Source organism: Camponotus floridanus, unplaced genomic scaffold, assembly GCF_003227725.1.
Source record: "Camponotus floridanus strain SB8 unplaced genomic scaffold, Cflo_v7.5 scaffold2, whole genome shotgun sequence".
NCBI classification, from domain to species: Eukaryota; Metazoa; Arthropoda; class Insecta; order Hymenoptera; family Formicidae; genus Camponotus; species Camponotus floridanus.
Genome location: NW_020229325.1, coordinates 4,831,648 through 4,851,018, shown reverse-complemented (window position 1 = coordinate 4,851,018; position 19,371 = coordinate 4,831,648). Strand labels below are relative to the sequence as shown.

Genomic DNA, 19,371 nt, shown 5'->3' with positions numbered 1-19,371 from the left:
GCGGCGAAAAAATAAAAAAAAAAGCGTATAAACTTTTGCTAAGGAGATTTGTTCCAGTCGAGCAAGTTAAATAAAAGAAGAATTATTCGTCGAAGTCATTGTGAAATTGGAAGTAGATAGAGATAAATGACCCATTTCGTTTATTAGTTCACATGTCATCATAATGAACAATAAAATTTGAGACAATTTGTTCGCGTTTTACTCCTATTTTCTTATTATTGATGCAAAACTTTGCACGAGAAAGAGCGACAACAAGCAGGTTACTTAAAGTGATTCGAAAATAACGAACTGCAGCCAGTTAAGAAAACATGGATAATTGTGTAACTTTTTAGCCCCTGCTTGACGCATTTTTTCACGATAATCGCTCGTAAAAGTTCAAAAATTGTTTCGCGTCCTTTTCGACCGCATTAAAAAGTCTCCAGGAGTCCTCGAGTCGTTAATTAAAATAGCTTTTGAGAACTTCACTGTCGGGATGCGCGCGATGACATGGAGATGGGAAAACTTTTGAACGATGTCAACGGCTGCCGCACATAAAAGGCGATCTCTCTGAAAGCCTACGGTTGGTCTCCCTAGCCTCTCAAAGTCTCGTTAACCCGGAAGATGTAATTTACGCTTCCAGAGGACACATAATCGAAAAACTATAATTCGCGTTATAATGACTCATTCAAATTATTAAAAATTTTGCTTTTAAAAATGTTGCTTGAAATATATTCGCACCAATAATAAGAATCACGAAAGTTAGAATGCGAACAAATGTCTCAAATTTTATTGTTCATTATGACGGTATATGAATTAATAGATGAAATTTTTCTTGTTAAAAAATAAATTTAATTAATTTTTATGAAATCACATTTTAATATGTATGCGATTTTTCAAATTTATAGATTAAAATGAAATATTGAGAGAGATATGTGTGCGTATCTTTTTAATATAGATGAGAAATAAATGTTTATGCAGTATATATACAGAAAATAATTTATAAATGGATTATAAAATATGATTGCGATTAAAAAATGTTTAAAAAAACTGTCTGTTTCGAAATTGAAAATTAAGCGTAATCATTTAGCACACAATATTCTTCTTTTCTTTTATTCTTTTTCGTGCGAATTTTTTTTTTTAAATCAAGTTTCCTAAGCGTTAATTAATTGTGTTAATATATTCGTCTGTGACAATACATATCTCATTAGGCAGTAATAAATATTAAAATGGTTAGGTTATTTACATAAATGAATAGATATATGTATAGTCGATAGAATAAATATATATTTTGGATCATCAATCTTCAATTGATTTAATAAATAAAAGCGACATATACAGGAAATAATTAATTAAATAATTTGCATAGAATATGGGTTATAAAACCGCACTTTTTAGCAGAGAATTACAAAGTTGCTTAAAAAAACTCTTTTCAATAGCTCTCTAAAAAGAAAACAGGGAACGGACATTTTTGCTGCGAATTAAAAAAATGTTATTTCACGTTCTTTTACCGTTGTCGACGCGTGGTAGAACCGGTAACGATACGTGGTTTGTTAAAAGGGCATAATGTGCGGCCGAGATGATGCCCGGGTCGTTGCAAAATGTGGCGTGTTACACGTAAGCTTTTCCACGGGGATATACACAACACCTGGTTGCGCATAAATGCGAATCTGCCGCGGCTGCATCATCACGTGCATACGTAGAGAGGTAATGTATATTCCGTTTGTACATACGCGAGCGAGGGAACGATTGCGGGAATACGCGACGAACGCGCGGCGTGCAACGGTAACTTCGCACGAGCGTGGAATTTCAGGACATTATGCGCGCAAGTGCAAATACAATTTATGCAGATAGTTGTTACGTTACGAGAGTTTGTGCATGACGTTATGCGCGCGCGCGCGCCATTACTTCTCGAACCCCGAGTAATTGGAACGAAACGAGCGTGGAATATAAAGGATAACCGAAAGTTTCATCGTGTGTTGTTTCTCGGGTCCACCAAGACTGTATACGTTGCACGGCCGTGAGTTTAACGGATTATTGCACGATCCATCGCCGATCTAAACGCAACTCTGCGGTTTAACGAATTATCGCAGCGGAAACGTTAAACGGAGGGAATCCAATATTCGTGAAGTTTCGCGATAACCCTTTGATCGGGACTAATATAGCTCTCGTTTATTAACGCTGGGAGAGCCAAGAGGGTTACGAGAGACAAAGACAATTTTATCTCCGTGAAAATCTAACCGGTTTCTCGTTGGGACGTTCCATCCCCAACGCTGGCCGGCAATCATGCAACTTCTGAGCGGCTCATCGCGTCGCACAGGAGTTGCAGGTTGGCCGATGAGCGACAGAGTCTCTTCGTTTCCGACGGAATTCAATTTCCACGTTATCGAGGCCCACCTCAGTCTCCCGCTATGCAGATTGCGCGTTCCGTTGTCGGCTCCCTTCCCCTCCTCCACCCCTTCGGTGCTATCATCGGCATCGACAATTTACGACGCGATCGGCCCATTCGCTTATCCGATGCACGTGCACGTGTAACACGCCTCCGCAATTTGCGACGATAACCGGCATCGTGTCGTTACAACGATAATGAAGGGATGATAATGGTAGGACGTAAAATTGTCGGGGGTAGAGTGGAGGCATGCTTATTAACGAGCAAACACCAATTTCCAATCTTGATGCGCTCAAAGAGGGATCTCGCTTTGTTGATCTCGCTTCGTTATCTCGTATTCATTTAAACTTAAGAGGATTTGTAAAAGTAACGATTCCGCATAGAATGATATACAGCTCGGCGTAGTTTGCAACTTTTTTTGCTGCATGATGATATATCGTACGTGACACAATTTTCTTCTTTCAATTTATCTTTCGATTTGGGTACATATAGTAGTAAATAAAAATAATTATTAATTATAATTATGAATTGAGGAGAAATTTATTTAGTAAATAAAATTTAAAAAAAATTTTATTTACTAAATAAATTTCTAGTAAGTAAAATTTAAAAAAATTTTATTTACTACTAAATAAAATATTTATTTACTACTAAATAAAATATTTATTTACTACTAAATAAAATTTAAAAAAATTTTATTTACTAAATATATTTAAAAAAATTTGCGTGCGTGAATGTTATTCTATTAATCAAAATTTTTAAATTATTTTTGAATAATTAAATAATTTTTAATACGTATGTGTAGTAATCCATTTATCGTTAGCTGAAGAAACATACTTGCGGTTTCTCAAACGACTTGCCCGGTGAATTAATTTGGCAAACAATTTCGCAACTTTCGCGCATTTGGAACAACGGTTTGTAAAGTGCACTTTAATAGAACGCTTGAATTAATGTTGTCCCGAATGTAACGTGACCGAATCCAGCCAAGTGTATCGCGAACGCATTCTGATGTACCACAGAGAATATGGTAACGACTCGTATAAACTATTTACACGCGGTACGCATATGTCGCGATCGTATAATACAATTGGAACAATATTTCGCGTTGATAGACACAAATTGAATTAGATTTGAAATTGAATTAGGCAACTCTGAAGCTTCTTTGTTACGATTTTTTACACGCAATAAACTCACGTTGGACGGAAAATGGGAAACGTAGCTGACGCATTTTATTACATTATGCATTTTGTAATAAAACGTCGTTGGGCGGAGATATGACAGTCACGTGCGGCACGTTGCAAATTAAATTTGTAGTCGCTCGTGCACGGTGCAGTCTAGCGAGATATTGGATCTGTATACATAATTAGTGGCTAGCAAGAAATATAAGGAAGATCAGAGAGCTTTTATTCTTTCTTTGAAATGTGAAATATTCTATATTTATGTATTATTCAATTATTACATAACAGAAGCTGTACACCATCGCAAGTTTTCATTATTACGAACAATTGCCAGTTGTTGCAATTGTTCGAATAATTATTGTTTAATAATGATTTGCATGAGTAAAATGATAAATGATTAATTAATAATAATAAACTGAGCTAATTAGTAACAGTAATTAATAAATTAAAACTGCACGCACACAAGCAGCAGTTTAGATCATTTGGGAATCGCGTATAATAGGCCGAATGCGGCGAGAAATCCCTCTCGCTAATATATTAATTCCTTTGTCGAATCAATACGATTTAACAGCGAACGGAGCAAACATGAGAGATTTGCAAATCGATAAATCGTTGATCTACGTCCATGTTGATTGTATCTCACAAGTTCAATTATCGGGATACACATATCGCTTTGACAGATGATGGAAGTGCGCGCAGCGCTTCACGCTCCCATACGATACGAGACACGGCCATTGTTGAAATGTGACAAAACAACGACACGCATCAGCCGCACGTGCCAGAAATGTCACCAAACTTGGTGTCAAGCTGATTTTCAAATCTCTTTTTAACGGCGACGAGACAAATTGAGGTTTCGATTGCTCGGCCTATTGAAACGCGTCGCATTTTTTTCTGTTGTCTCTTAATCCAAATCCCGAGTTCAAACGAATAGGAAATGTCGAACAAAGTATCGTACAACGTAAACTTATTAACGATTCGATATTTGTAACAGTATCTCGTGTTTGTAAATGCATTGTTTAAAAATTTGAGTGTGGAAAATGTCTAAAAATTTTATTGTGAAATTTCGGACGATCGTTAATTAACACGTGCAGTCCTGCCATTATTGTTATGTATCGCATCTGAGTTCATTAATATTATTCGCTAGTCAAAAGCGACTCGCGCGCGTAATGAAATGCCAAACAAAATATCGGATTATTCTAGCTTATTAATTAACGTGCGATATTAGTCGTTTTTCCGACCTATCCGATATGAGTGAATGAATAATCTTCAAATGGCAGATATTTAATGTGCTGAGTGAATCTGTTTATTTGAGCTTTACTAATTAAGCAGATATGTGCTGTATATCAATATCATTATCGCTCGTGAATCAAAGTGATATTATAATCACTTACAATAATTGGATGTTATTGAGAATCGTCTTTTGGTAGTTTTCTTTTTCGTTTGCGATGTTTTATCATATATTGAACGAAGGAAAATATGATATATATATGTCTGATCTTATCTCGAATTGATGATACGAGCAATCACATTTAAAATGTAGAAGTGCTTCGAATATTTCTTGAGTTTTTCCCGACATATATATTTTCTTATAAAGTTCATAAATAGTTCCATAAATAAGAATTGACTGTCGAAATAAATTTTTTCGACTACGATAGATCTTGGCTTTAGTCTTGAAGGAAAATCTACTTAAAAAGATAATGGAAAATATATATATAGGAGATAAAATTTTGCGTAAAAATCTATGGGCTTGTTCATTCGTTCATTTGTTCATTTGTTCATTTTACTACTAAATTGTCCGTCACCCTTGTTCTCCTTATTTTCATCTTCCATTCTTCTATTCTTGGTATAAAAATGAGAATTGTGTTTGCGCGGTCATAAGAGATAGAATGGAAAAAGAATTCTAAGAAGAAGTAAGGAGGCAGCCAGGCGCATAGCGAGAGACTTAGTCTTCTCATCTGTATTCCATTTTGTTAGAATAAAGAGCTATCGTACTCCATCAGTGCCTTGATATACGCCGCATTCGATGGAGCACATCATGCCTTCTGATTTTACTGCTCAAATCACTCGGAGATGAAATGGCAGGCGTATATACGTGTGATACATACGTTCGAACAACCGTAAAAAATTTCACGAGAATCCAATTTCGAGATAATCTGAAAATAAATATGTTTTTATTTACATTATTTTCAAATCTCTATTATTTCTTTCATTATAAAATATAATTTATTTCTGAAGAAACTTATTGTAATTAATAGATGTCGGATTGTTGAGTATGTGAAAAAATTTTAATTTTTGCGTCAATAAAATTTTAGACTTATGATTATAAAAAATAGTAATCTTTTTTTAGTAATGCTTTATATTTTTCATAACATACGTAGAGTCTCTATAAAATCTTTATAAGTATTTGATTTTAAATCTCATGCGTATATATGTTTATTGAATTTTAAGTAGATTAAAAAATATTTGAATTTTAAACATATATATATATATATATATATTTAAAATTCAAATATTTTTATTCAAATATTCAAATTAAATTATTTATTCAAATATTTTATATATATATATATATATATATATATATATATTTGTTGATATTTCAGGAGAAATAGTAAATATTTTGGAAGGTTGTAGTATCGATTTAATCCGAGTATAAAAAAAGTTTATAAACATTTATCTAATTGTCAATAAAAGCTGATTGTGAGAAAGAGCGAAATTGGCGCGTACAAAATTATTAAAGATATTAAAAACGATTGTTCTTACTTATTGGCTATTTGAATAATATAAAAACAAATGATTTACAAACTTTTACAAATAATTTACGACACGTTTATTACACTATTAACACAAGAATTATATTGTACGAGATTGGCAGAGAATTTTCGAACAAATAGTATGAACTATAAATTTTATTTATTTTGTATCATTCAAATAAGATAGATGCAAATAATAAATCATTTATCATTCTTTAATCTCTCATAATATTTTTATACACGGCAGTTTTAAATGACTATTTTTGGACCCATTTGTGACAATTGGATACATATTAACTTTTTTACTTACAATTAGAATAATCAATATATTATGACCTCCATAATATTTATTAATTCTCTTGAAACATTTTGTCTATATATATATATATATATATATATATATATATATATATATATATATGTCTATTACTTGTAAATATTAATAAAAAAATCCAATTACGAGGAATTCTCATTAAAATAACGATACTTTTTGAAATATTTGTCGGAATATTCTAACTTATGAAAGAATCGAGATTGAATTCCCTCAAGTGCCAACAAGATTACACGTTAATAAATATGAAAAATATTTTTTGAAGTTGCGGCGGGTGTGTTCTAAAGACTTTATGACATTTTAAACTGAGATGTTTCCTAGAAAAAAATACGATTGCAGCAGTGCACGTTTCTTTTTATTAAACGAAAGACTTACGACGACGACGATTACCCTAAATTATCCATAGTTCGCAGTACGTATTCCAGTGCATTTGTGCTTTTATGTTCCTGAAACTTGCATCAGTTCGCAGGATCAAACGTGATCAGCATTACGTCTGCTAAATATTACGGCACGACGCGATATGCCGCCATTGGTACTCGACATCCTAGATTTTATGGTTAATAAAAGTCACTTCTGTGTCCGCACAAATAGATATCGGTATTAATAATAAAGTGATTCGATTTGTCTTGTTTATTTGTTTCGCAAAAAAATCAAGAAATCGAGATCGACGGCTAAAAAAATAACAGCTCTCTGAATATGAAAAGAAGAAAAACTATTTTAATCGAGTTTAAATATTTGCTCTCTTTTACAATCTATTTTTTCTGCCTTTCTCGCAATGGCATTTTTAAATGGTGTAGAAAATAAAAATAATTGTTAAATTGGCTGAAAATGTTACACAAATACTTCGCGTTATTTTTCATTTTTATGAAGCAAACTTAATATAACAATTGATCGTTGATAATAAAAAAATGTATTTTCCAAAAATGTAGTTACGTAATTGAGATTTTTTTGGGAATTTTCTATTCAATAGGTATTTAATATTAATATTATTAATATTATTTTATATTAAAACCACGTTAATGTCTTTCGCTTTATAAAAGGCGATCGGTTTTTGTCGTCGTTCGATTAAAGTCCCGGTAGTAAATGCCCGGAGATGTCTTTGAGCTCGATTCTTCTCTCCGACTTGCTTGAAATACACTCGTTCGCGTTCATTAATCGAATTTCCATTATCGATCGGATGGAAACTGAGGGTAATTTTTTCTTTATCAGGGATCAAGTACTTTAATCTCATTAAGCTCATTAAAACGTTCGAAATTCTTTGGAGATTTCTTCAGGAATCTAATATGTAATTCTTACGTGATATTTTGTAAACAAACGTAAATATATGTTTCCAGTATCTTTTACGAGAAGAGCTACGCGGTGAGTGGAGTGAGCTAAGCGCTAAAAATTTTTACAATCTACCCCGTATCTTAATCGCCTTGTTTTTCTCGACGCGAGTCGCGACGCTATTTTTCCGGCGTCCGATATTTCTCTTTGAACTACTGCGACCTTTCCCATTCTACCAGCCTACAAAAGGTTATATGTAGTCAGTGGGATCGGATCTTTCGACATTCATCGCGAAACAGCTTCCTGGTCTCGATAAAAGTTATATAATAGTATCCGATACTATTAAACTCAGAATGGAAAAAGGTCAATTCTTCCCTGATATAAGGGATAAAAAGTTTTTCTGATAAAATAATCTCACTGTTTCAGAATCCTTGGTAAGAAGATTCATTGTATAATAATGATAATAAAAAACAATAATTTTATTTTTATCGTAGCATTATACGTAAAATCGTGTAAAAACGAGACAGTTTTATTTTCAGATTCAATTACCTCTCCCCAACAAGATTTGCTCGTAATAGCAGGAATGCAATAATGAATTTTTGTCTGGTCTAATAAAAAGTCGCTTAAGCATGTATAGTATGTAGTAAATTCTTTTTATATATTCCAGTATATACAGAGTGATCCTTACACAAATGTAACCACGATTCGAAATAACTCTGCGCTCTATTGGAAACAGAAACATTGTAATTTACGAATTCGTATGGTTTCGCGCCGCAATACAGAGAAAATATCTGCATAGTTTCGGTGAAGAAAAAAGCAATTACGGACAAAAAAGCTTTCTCACGCTTCGATATTTTATTTTTATTTAGTTTCTACCGCGATGGAGAAATTTCGCATCTCTCGAGTGTATTTGCCGCTGACGTATGAATCATTAACAGGACATCCGACGATATCAGCACACTACGGTACACGTGTGCGACTGTAGCAACCACCGCAAGAGCTCGCGGGATTATGAGAGCGATCCCATAAATTCACCCTCGTTTGAACAAAGGGCGGATTCTCGGAGCACATCCGGTTCCTTCGGCGCGCGCGCATATCTATCGCCCCGTCCTAGATTCTAGTTCTAACCGCGTTTCGGGACTGTAACGAAATTACAGGGACTGCGAAATTAACATCGAGGAGATGCCGCGCAAGAAGTTGGGCGAAACTCGGGCGCGTTATCGGTTCACTCAAGAGTGCGGAAAGGGACCGATTGCTTCAAGTCAATTAACGCTAGTTTAACGAATCACACACATACACACATACACACATATGTCGATAAATCATTTGGCTTGCGAACGTTCCAGGATATTTCATTGCTGTTCGCTTATTCGACATTAGTCGCACGGACATTCAATTTTCTGTGGAAATATAATTACCATCAGCGTTCTCACCATGTGAGTATTACTACGTGTACTCTCGAGTGAACAGACGAACTGATTGCTGGGATTTCGTGTCTTCTCGTTAGCTGGAATAGGCGATATCTCGTAAGACTCATTTCCTGAAGTATATAAATGATATGTAAACGATATGCGTGCAAGAGTTTGCACTTTCCAAGTCGACTAGTGTGTATTACGCGGGAAATTAAATTAAATCCATACATGTCTGCATATGAGTGAAAAATTAGGATAAGAGCATTTTGAGGTAGGACGGCAGGGACTGTCGTCGTGAAGATATAACATGATTCCATAAAGCATAATTTATATTTACGGTTGATGTTTGTTTTTTATTTTAGAGGAAACACAAGTCATTCTAGCATATTTCTCAAAGCACTTGCCGCATACGCGATCTTTTATTTAATTAACTTAATTTAATTAAGTTTATGGAAATTTGCATATATTTTAATTTAATTGTTTTATTATAATTGATATATTTCGGAGAGAAAAATTTTTATTATATATTTGCTTTTTTAAATAAAAAATATAGCAATTCATAAAGAATCTTGCATATTCGTCGATTTGCGCGTTCAAGTGGCTTGAATGTTTATATTTAAAGCATGTGAACTCCCTTAATATTAGCTATTCATGCTACCGTAATTACATGAAATCTATCGATTTATTTTAGACGGAGGAGTGGATGTGTAGGTAGTAAGTTCATGTACGTACACATCAAAAGTTAAATATTTCAATATAACTTGAATATACAACTAATACGCAAAATTGCAACTACATTAACTACATTACAACGTGTTGTGAAATAAAGTTTTAAATTAATTTAATTCATCTGTCTGCGGTTGACAAAAAGATATCCCGAAATTGCTTGCGCCTCTGAGTCTCTGAGATACGTACGGAAAGTTGACACGCGTGCAAAGTAGAACTCGCTGCAAATTGCGAAACTCGACAGCAGGTAGAGCGACTACATTTGCGGTCGGACGGTAATCGTCTGGCTGCGTACTACACGTATGCATGTCATGATGCGCGCGACAGAGTGGAAAAGCATCACGTGCATCGATCGTCCACCGTGACAGACGACGATCCGGGTGGACGTTTCGTGGCGAGGGAGGAGGGGGAAGAGGTCGGCTGGGAAAACGCCACAAATGAATAATAACCGACGATGTACGCGCTACCAAGACCACATTCTCTCTATAAAAAAGACAGAAAAAAAGGAATGTGCTCGTTCAAGCTTTACATATCACGATCGCCGTTTGCCTCCCGGAGGGAGTTGAAGCGTCGACGAGGGTTGAAAGACGGGAAAACGACAAGGACCGCCCAGACGTTTCCGTTTTGCCTCTTCGAGAGGAAGAGAGAGGGAGGAAGAGAAGAAAAAGAGGTATCGACGACGGTTTTAGCGCGACGCCGACGCGTCGCGGAGGCGTTTTGTCGACGCAAACCAAGCTGATATCACAAGTTCCGCGATATATGCTCGATGTTTCTGTTCCATTCTTTTCGAAGAAACAGAGTGCTCTTGGTAAGAATAACATTCAACACGATCCTAAATAAACCGATACGGCCAATCTTGCGAGTGCGGCGAACTTTCTGCGAAATTACCGTATAAAGTTTTTTCCCTCTCTCTCTCTCTCTTTCTCCCGTTATTCCCAAAGGATGAAAGATTGATGCCGAGAATCTCTGAATGATTTATGATCGATACGCTCGTCGTTGCTTGGTGGGTGAGATTTAAGCCGAGGAGTGAAGTCACCATAAAACTCAACGAATATTCCCGCAGCCAGTAGGAATCTCCCTCGGACATAGAGCTGATGAGGAAAAAATGAGTGAGATGCTAGCCGTAAACGTGTCTACGAATTTGTTATTTCTGTTGATTTAGACATAGAAGTATTATTCAATATTATATAAGTACATAAGAGGAAATTGCATGTATATAAAAAGCAAGGAGATGTGTCTCGGAGTAGTACGGCAATAAAAATAGGAGTATTTCTGTCTGCGAAAGTATTTCAATTTCTCTTTCTGTTTTTCTCTCTCTCTCAGTATTGAATAAAATTAGCGAAACAAAGTGAATATCAAGGAAGTTTAACCGGCATTAAATGCTCGTAAATAAAGCCGTAAACGCCTCCGCTTGTGTCGGGTGACCAGAAAAGGCAAGAAAAAATTGAAGAACTTAAAACTTCGTTGTAAGCAATACTTGATCGTCCATCGTGGTGATATGGACTTCGGCTAGCTCTTTCAGAGAGAAATTGAGTAACAAAAATACTCGCGCGAGTAACCGGAGATAAATGATAGCTTCTACAATTTCTCGGCGACATCGACACGATACGTACATATATATATATGTGTGTGTGTGTGTGTGTGTGTGTGTGTGTGTGTGTGTGTGTCACGAAAAGGGTCATTCGCGCGTTTAGCACGACTTATTTACTACATGAGAGATAAATTGCACGCGAGAACAATTATTCTCAGTCGCGCGAATATGCGTAATCGAGCTAAAAAGCCCACGAGGGACATAGATCAGGGACACATTTGAGATAAGGCTAGCGATGGGACATGTGTAAGGGCGAAGCCTCGCATGAGAAAAGTTAATAAGTCGACCGTGATAACGCCGCGTGAATCATACGATCACGAGAACGAATACCGAACCTTGAACACGCATCTCGTAATTTTTACATCATTTAGATTGCAATACAGCAGTCGCGAATCATTGTTTCGCAGACATGCCTATTGATTTTCACGGGCAGATTAAATGGAAGTTTCCTATACGAACGGTTTTCAATTCCTTACAATAGTAGTCCAATGTACAAACACGAAATACTCGTAGGAAATATTTATTGCGATTAGTAATACTAAATTAGTAATACTAAAAAACTCAAATATTTGTATATAAAAATAAAAAAAATTAGAAAACATTTTTTAAAAATACATGAACTAAAATATATCAAATTAATTATACGAAATGTTCATGACAGATACTTAAAAGTAAATTAATTATAATTATATTTATATTATTAGGAATAAGTCATACAAAGTGTTTCAAGACAATTTTTTATTTTATATATTATTTATAAATTACACACAATTTTGAAGATACTTTATGAATAATAATTATTTCGTTATTTTATGGTATTTTATATATTGTGTTCTATGGTGTGATTCTATAGAACGATAATGGAAAATGTTCTATTAAAGGAAATTGCATGGTTGACGTCTATTGTCTTGTTGTATAAAGCTCCAGGATGCTTGGGGTTATGAAATATATACATTGTGAGTTTCATTACAGCGCATAACATAGTATATTCCATCCTGCTTTCGAGCGATAATTAACGATTATTTGGCTTTTTCACTGTTTAAATGTGACATCAATGAAATTCTTCCTTATTACTCGGGATTATGCTAAGTCGAGAGAACGAATGAAATTTGTTTAAACAAATATTGGAAATTGTTTGTACCATATGCAACGGATGGAATTGTTTGTACCATATGCAACGGCTTATTCTTACTAAACAATTCTTCTTCAATTTTATATAAAAATAAAAATCTGAGATTGTTTCGATCGTAGATAATGATTAATTCGATTTACTTTACATTAAAGCCTAATTGAATCTAATTATTAATATAATTAGCTTTGTGGGCGACATTAGCGTTTAATTAGGATTAAAGTGCTAGTTCTCCCTCTCTCTCTCTCTCTATCTATCTATCTATCTATTTTTCTCACTTTATTGCCTATCTCATGTAATACAGCTTCATCACGATGGGCAATGTGTGATACAGGATAAATATCAGATTTGCCATTGTGAACGTAATATTGCATTATTTGTCGTAATTTCGTAGATTATTAATTTTACGAAATAAAAAACATATATATATATAAATAAATAATAAATTCATTATATCATGTAATAATATAATTTATAATATCTATATCGAATAATGGAATGTATCAGCATCGTATCTATTTGTCATATTGGATGCTGTGGTTAATAAATAGAATTTTACTAGCACGAACATATTACGCGACACAGGCCTGCCGTAAATTCGATTACGCTAAATATAATAACCGCGAAAAGGGGAGTGGATGCATTACACCCACAATTAGGTATTTTCTATTTATGTCAAGAATACTTGCTAATTTGAATTTTATCAAAGGTTTACATGTCCCGAATATAATATTGTTAATATCCTCTGTGCAATATTCGCGAAACATTTCCCACCCATTATTAATATTGATTATTAATTATTCACAATTGCAACATTGACGGAAGAGCCGACAGTACAACTTGGTTTGTTCGTTCGCTTGGCGAAAGTTGAATCGAGTTATAAGCGTATTCAACCTCGTTAAAATTTATAAGCCAAAAGGACGTTAGTGTCCGGTTAAGGGTGCATCAATGTGTGAAATTCTTCGTGACCGGTTCCTAACGAGCTTGTATAATCTCTAATAGCTCGTAATTTCATAGTTATTATTCTCGTAACGAAACCATCGAACCTTCCTACATCTCTGTCCAGCTGGCAAATTTATCGCCAATATGTAGAATGTCTCACGCGCTATCGCGTTCAATTGTTTGAACCATAATAGTTATTCGCTTGACATTCGCATATCTTTGTGCGGAGACGTTTGTGTATCGATAGTACGCGTATAATTCGAATATTATGCCAACATTACATCCGGCTGCATCGCTAACTCCATCCACTTGTGACGATTTATGTTACGCGAATATTATAGCGTCATGTATTCTCGTTTCATCCGTTTTGTAATTTATATCACGTTGTCTCCGCATCGAGAGAGACATTTCCATTTTAATGTATTGTATATTCGTGTTTATTTTATACACATACACGTACGAACATATATATATATATATATATATATATATATATATATAAATTTTTACAATTATTATATATATTTTTACATATATATATATATTTTAACATCTATTTTTAACGTAATTCATTGAAAAAAAATATTGTAAAAATTGATATGGCATCGAGGTCATTACATCAATTTTTGTAATCGATGATTTATTGCAGAGTCGTTCTTTAAACTCAGATAAAATTTCGTGCAAGATCAGCTCTGTCGTTCTTCATGCTCCGATCTATCTGTGAAGCTATTCATGCGTCTATGGAAATTTTTACGGAGGTATTCACGAAAATCCCTTCTTCTATCGATCGTTCCTGCTCAGAAATTGCGAACTCCCAAATTGATTCTCGGACAAGATAGGTATTTTCCGCCGTGTTAAACACGTGAAAAGCGACGCGCAATTTAAATTTGTCTTCATGAAGATCTACGCGCGATCGTAATTAGTTTGAGAGTATGTCTAGTCTGAGAACTTTCAAGAGATTCTTTTCACGTAAATAATATATAAAATCTTGGTTATATAATAAAAAAGTGCACTGTTGCAAACGATGTAATCTATAGCAAATTTCCATCGTGAAACTTCTTTGAAAGATTTTAAAGTGTTCTTGAAAGAGAGTTGTACCTTCTGACGATGAATTGTATATGAATCAGAAGTTATCGAAAAAAAAGGTCATTGAGAGATCTGCTCATCCAAGCCGAATAATAGACACGCAAGTAAAAGATTTTCAAACTTAATAGGATCAAAGTGTGTGTATTTTTTCACAAGAATTCGTTTAAGTATCTCTATGATACTCTAATAGATAAATTAACGAGTGACTGTGACTATTTGAAGCTTTATACTATCCATCATGGCCGGACTTTTTATTAATTTTTCTTTGCGATTTATAACTTACTTTAGGAATGTGTTTTGTGACTTACTTTAGGAATGTAACAATCTTGTACAATATGTACAATATTGGAGAGAAGGATTAAGAAAGTAATTTTAATTTATCAATTTTTGAAAAAGACATTATTATTTTTTGTTTTATGTTTTGTTTGTTTAATATTTGATTACAGATAATATAAACTATAATTTTTGTAATTTTATATAAAATGTTTTAAATGGCAGAGACATCAGATAAAAAAATCAATACAAATAGAATATTGATTTATTGATTATACATATGTATAATATTTATTCAATTCATAAATAAAACAATAAATTCGGACAGAAAGAACAAAAATCGTATTTTTTTAAATTTTATGATGTATATAATCGTGTATATGAAAATTATTGTTGAAAAGAGGATTTTATCAAAGATTATAACAAATTTTATGTTAATAGATATCACAAAATTCTTGTCTAAAAATTATTTAATTATAACATAATTTATAAGATACACAAATTAATAGTATAAAAAGTCAAAATTATTTTTTCATCGTTGCAATACGAACAAACAAATGGAATGTTTTGTGGGAAGCGACGAGCAATTCAAAAGAAAGGTTGATGTTCATTAGACTCGGCCTATATAAAGCGCTGGATTATTCGCTAAATGCGAATATGGTAAAAATAGGACGGTAAACGAGCGTGGATGTGCGAATTTTACAGCATGCTGAGCCATCCTTTGTACCAGAAAAGAAAAGCGGGAAACTGGAGAATATTGTCGGACGAGATTATGTTTTTCCGACGCGGCCCGACATGTACAGCATAATAAACGCTTGGAACGCTTTCAGCCCTTAGTCAGCTTCGACAAGCAGTCGCACTTTGGTTAGTTAATTTGTATGCACAAGGTGTGTCTGATGTGCAAGATAATGATGCAAATGTTATTTCATATATCGCGCGTGCGATTATTACGTTTACAAAAATTAAGGACAAATGTAACGCGAACTAATTGAAACTTGAATATTTTTTTTATATGTCGATAAATATATTATACATGTTTGATGGAATTAATATTTTATATCGGTAACATTTAGTTAAAGAGACAAAGTAAACGTTCGTGTATATTATCGTATGCACACTTTGCATTCAATCCGGCACAGTCTACTTTATTTTCGAGATCAAAGCATAGGGATGTCAGCAGCAACGATGTATTCATAACATGTATGTGACTCATCGATAGAATACATTGGTACGCGTATTATTGATGCAGCCACAAAGATACGTATTTCACATAAAGATACGTGCTTTAATAAAGTTGAGTTTGTAACGGATGTATTTTGCGGTATCCCTTGGCGGACACTTTTTATTATACTGGGTCAGTCGAGTTAACAAATTGGTAGATATTAAGGTGCGAAAGGGCAAATAGGCCGTGACAACCAGGCTGTCAGATTCTATACATAATATCTCTGTCTATATCCGACATAGTTTTCTCTCTGGGGAAACTGTCTATCAATGCGTCAACTCAGAAATATGGATTTTGTTTCATGTATGTTTCTGATTTTTGTGTGAAATTTACAAATCTGATAAATTTATTAAATCAACTGATTTTTTTAAATTTACACACACATTTTTTTAGAAAAGTTTACTATTTATATAATCAATTTTGAAAAAAATGTAAAACGATGATAAAAATTATAAAAAATAATAAAATAATTGTGTGTGTTAATAATAACACTATTTAATTAATTTGTATTATTTATTACAATGCAATCGGCATTAAAAATGTTTCCTTTTTAAGAAAGACTCTAGAAAATTATTGATTTAGAATCACAGCCTTGTCATTATTACTTTATAATTCAAAGGATTTACCTCTACGTGATGTTTATTAATTAAATTTGCTCGCGCACTTGACAGTAGCGACTATAAAAGTCTATGTAAAGGCCCACGTGAAATCCATCGTCCATGACGCAAGTCACTTGGAAATATTTATATTAAAATACAGTAGCCCTTCGCATTTTCACCCGAATAACTCGTCGACCACCTTTGCGCGTCGGAGACTGAAAGTATTTAGCCGTCCATTAACGGCGCGACAATTTTCACGGCAGAATTATCGAGGAACACGTTAGTTTTTATTCGATGAACAGACTATTCTCCAGCTTGGTATAAAGCGGTCGTAAATATTAGACTTGGTCATAAATGCAGCGCTACCGCTAACTTTTTACTGAAAGATTAAACAGAAGTCCGCGGTTGTAGACGTCGCGTCGCTTTCGCTATCGAATCGCTCTCGTTCAACGGAAACAAAGCCACGTGGAAGCGTGGAAGCGCGGTGTACCGTCGTTTCCGACAGGCAAAGTTTGTACGGTAGCGGAATGGATTAAACGCGTTTTATCGAATGCAGGAGAGGTACGTCGTTGCGACGCGTATTGAACGACCGCGCGATCGATGCGCGTTTAGCGTGCAGACAGAGGGAACGTAAAGAGAAAGGAAGAGAGAGATAGACAAATAGACAGAAAGAGAGAGAGGCAGGGAGAGGTAGAAAACCGCTCGACTGCCGGAGGCTGCGGCTACGGATCCTCAAAATAACGCGGTAGGTCAGTCGGAAAAACCAAAAAGTCCCCCCTACCCCTACGTCTTTCAGAGGAGGCCTGCGATCCTCTCGCCAGTTCGCGTGGAAGAATCCGCGAGTTGGAAGACCCACTTTTAGAAAGAGACGCGCCGAAGGGAACACGCCGTTCGTCAAGCGCGCCGCAAGAGCGATTTAATTCGATGTTTACTCGAGCATGGAAATTCCGTGCGCGCAAAAATTTATGGGGTTCGCGATTAAGGACAGACATCTCCGTCGTATGATGCGAATCCGCATGCGTTTGCACACGACAGTATGATAAACGAGTCGGTACGTCGCGGCGATGGCGGGTTATTACTACTTACAGTACGTGTCGGTGGTGAGTCGATCGATGGTATCCTGCTTGAGCTTGCTGTTCTTCTTGCCCATCTTCGTAGCCTCGTCCTGTGCGTTAACTCTAACGCGCGCGATTTACACCGATCTCTTGTGTTGAATCACCGACTTTGCCTCACGTTGGAGAACTCTCTGATTAAGAAATCTCACCGTCCAACTCGCATCTCTTGATCGCAACTGATGGATTAAAGATAAAGTTTGAGTTTCGAGCTAAAATCGACACGTCACCACCGTGAATCGGCACGAAAGAAGTGAAGAAGTTTCTAAAAACGCGACGCGCGGTCTTCCTTCAAATGTGGGCTCCTTGGTTCCTCTTGTTTTGAAATCGCGGAAATGCTCTATCAAATTTTACCCGATAAGTTTTCTATTTATAACTTTCTCTCCCATTGAGCCGAGCCGATTTTCCTCTGTTTTAAGAAGAAAAGTTCGGCGATGGATTCAATTTGGAGGTGTGTTTCGCAGGAAAGCGCAAAACTTTCTTCGATCTTAAAAACAGAAGCATCGGTGCCTTTCGGTAAATTTGCGTTGCGATCTCGAGGACGTGTCGGGGATCGAATCGCGAACGATGGAATTTGATTTAATTTGCTTCGGGGACGCACGGGAGAAGTGGGACGAGGGAACGTATTTAGTCGATTTAATTACGACGCTACGGATTCGATATCATTCGTATCGTTTTATTCTTAGTCAATTCGTTGATATGCCTCCCACGTAGATTTTCTTTTCGATGATATTGCTTTTTCTGTGGAGAAGAACAAGGGAGAATTTTAATGAGGACGCGAGATCTCCCGTGAATCGCAGTTGAAACTTCATTTTTTATTTGTACTCGATGCGCTCGCGATGTTTTTAAGCATTCGTGCGAAAATCAGAAAATTCGAGACTTGACACTGTGTTCGAATTATAAGTGGTGATAATAATAATAATTTTCTGATGCGATAAATGAGCTTCGCGGAATCATTAATTGTGCCTCTTTCGGTCTCTTCGAAGAAGTTTTGAAGCGCGCAGATGAGCTTCCAATTTGCAAAGATGGTATCGGAAAATTAAGGCAAACTCGGAGAAAAGACTCGGGAAATTGTTGCGATAATTGTATCAAAGCGATTATCACAATCGATAAATTTATTTTTTTGTTGCAACGAGAGTTATACGAACTCATCAAATATTTGCATCGAGCGAATCTTTAATTTTTGCGCGATGATCTTTGAATATATTCAAGTATAATGAAAATGAACGTTATTAAGATATATATCGCTGTCTCAAACTGATTGTATTAAAGTTTCAAAGGTCGTAATACGGGACGGCCGATACTTCCAGGACTTGTACTAGCCAATCCCTTCTGGGCTATTATGTGAGCTGGGTTTTAAAGGCCAGCGTTACGATATCTCCCACCTTA

At 35.2% G+C, this 19,371-nt stretch overlaps 1 protein-coding gene and 1 long non-coding RNA gene across 3 annotated transcripts in view; one reads left to right on the top strand and one right to left on the bottom strand.

The window, feature by feature from the left end:
- Window positions 1-19,371, top strand: part of LOC105253559 — an 82,601-nt gene that overhangs the window by 1,840 nt on the left and 61,390 nt on the right. The gene's annotated exons all lie outside the window — the stretch shown is intronic.
- The window catches only part of LOC105253548 (frequenin-1), a 30,912-nt gene that overhangs the window by 9,379 nt on the left and 2,162 nt on the right, over window positions 1-19,371 (bottom strand). For both annotated transcript variants that reach the window (XM_011261656.3, XM_025408078.1), the window contains exon 2: window positions 17,957-18,723. In XM_011261656.3, the coding sequence (XP_011259958.1) occupies window positions 17,957-18,020 (64 nt within the window). In that variant the 5' untranslated portion in view covers window positions 18,021-18,723. The remainder of the gene's footprint in view (window positions 1-17,956; window positions 18,724-19,371) is intronic.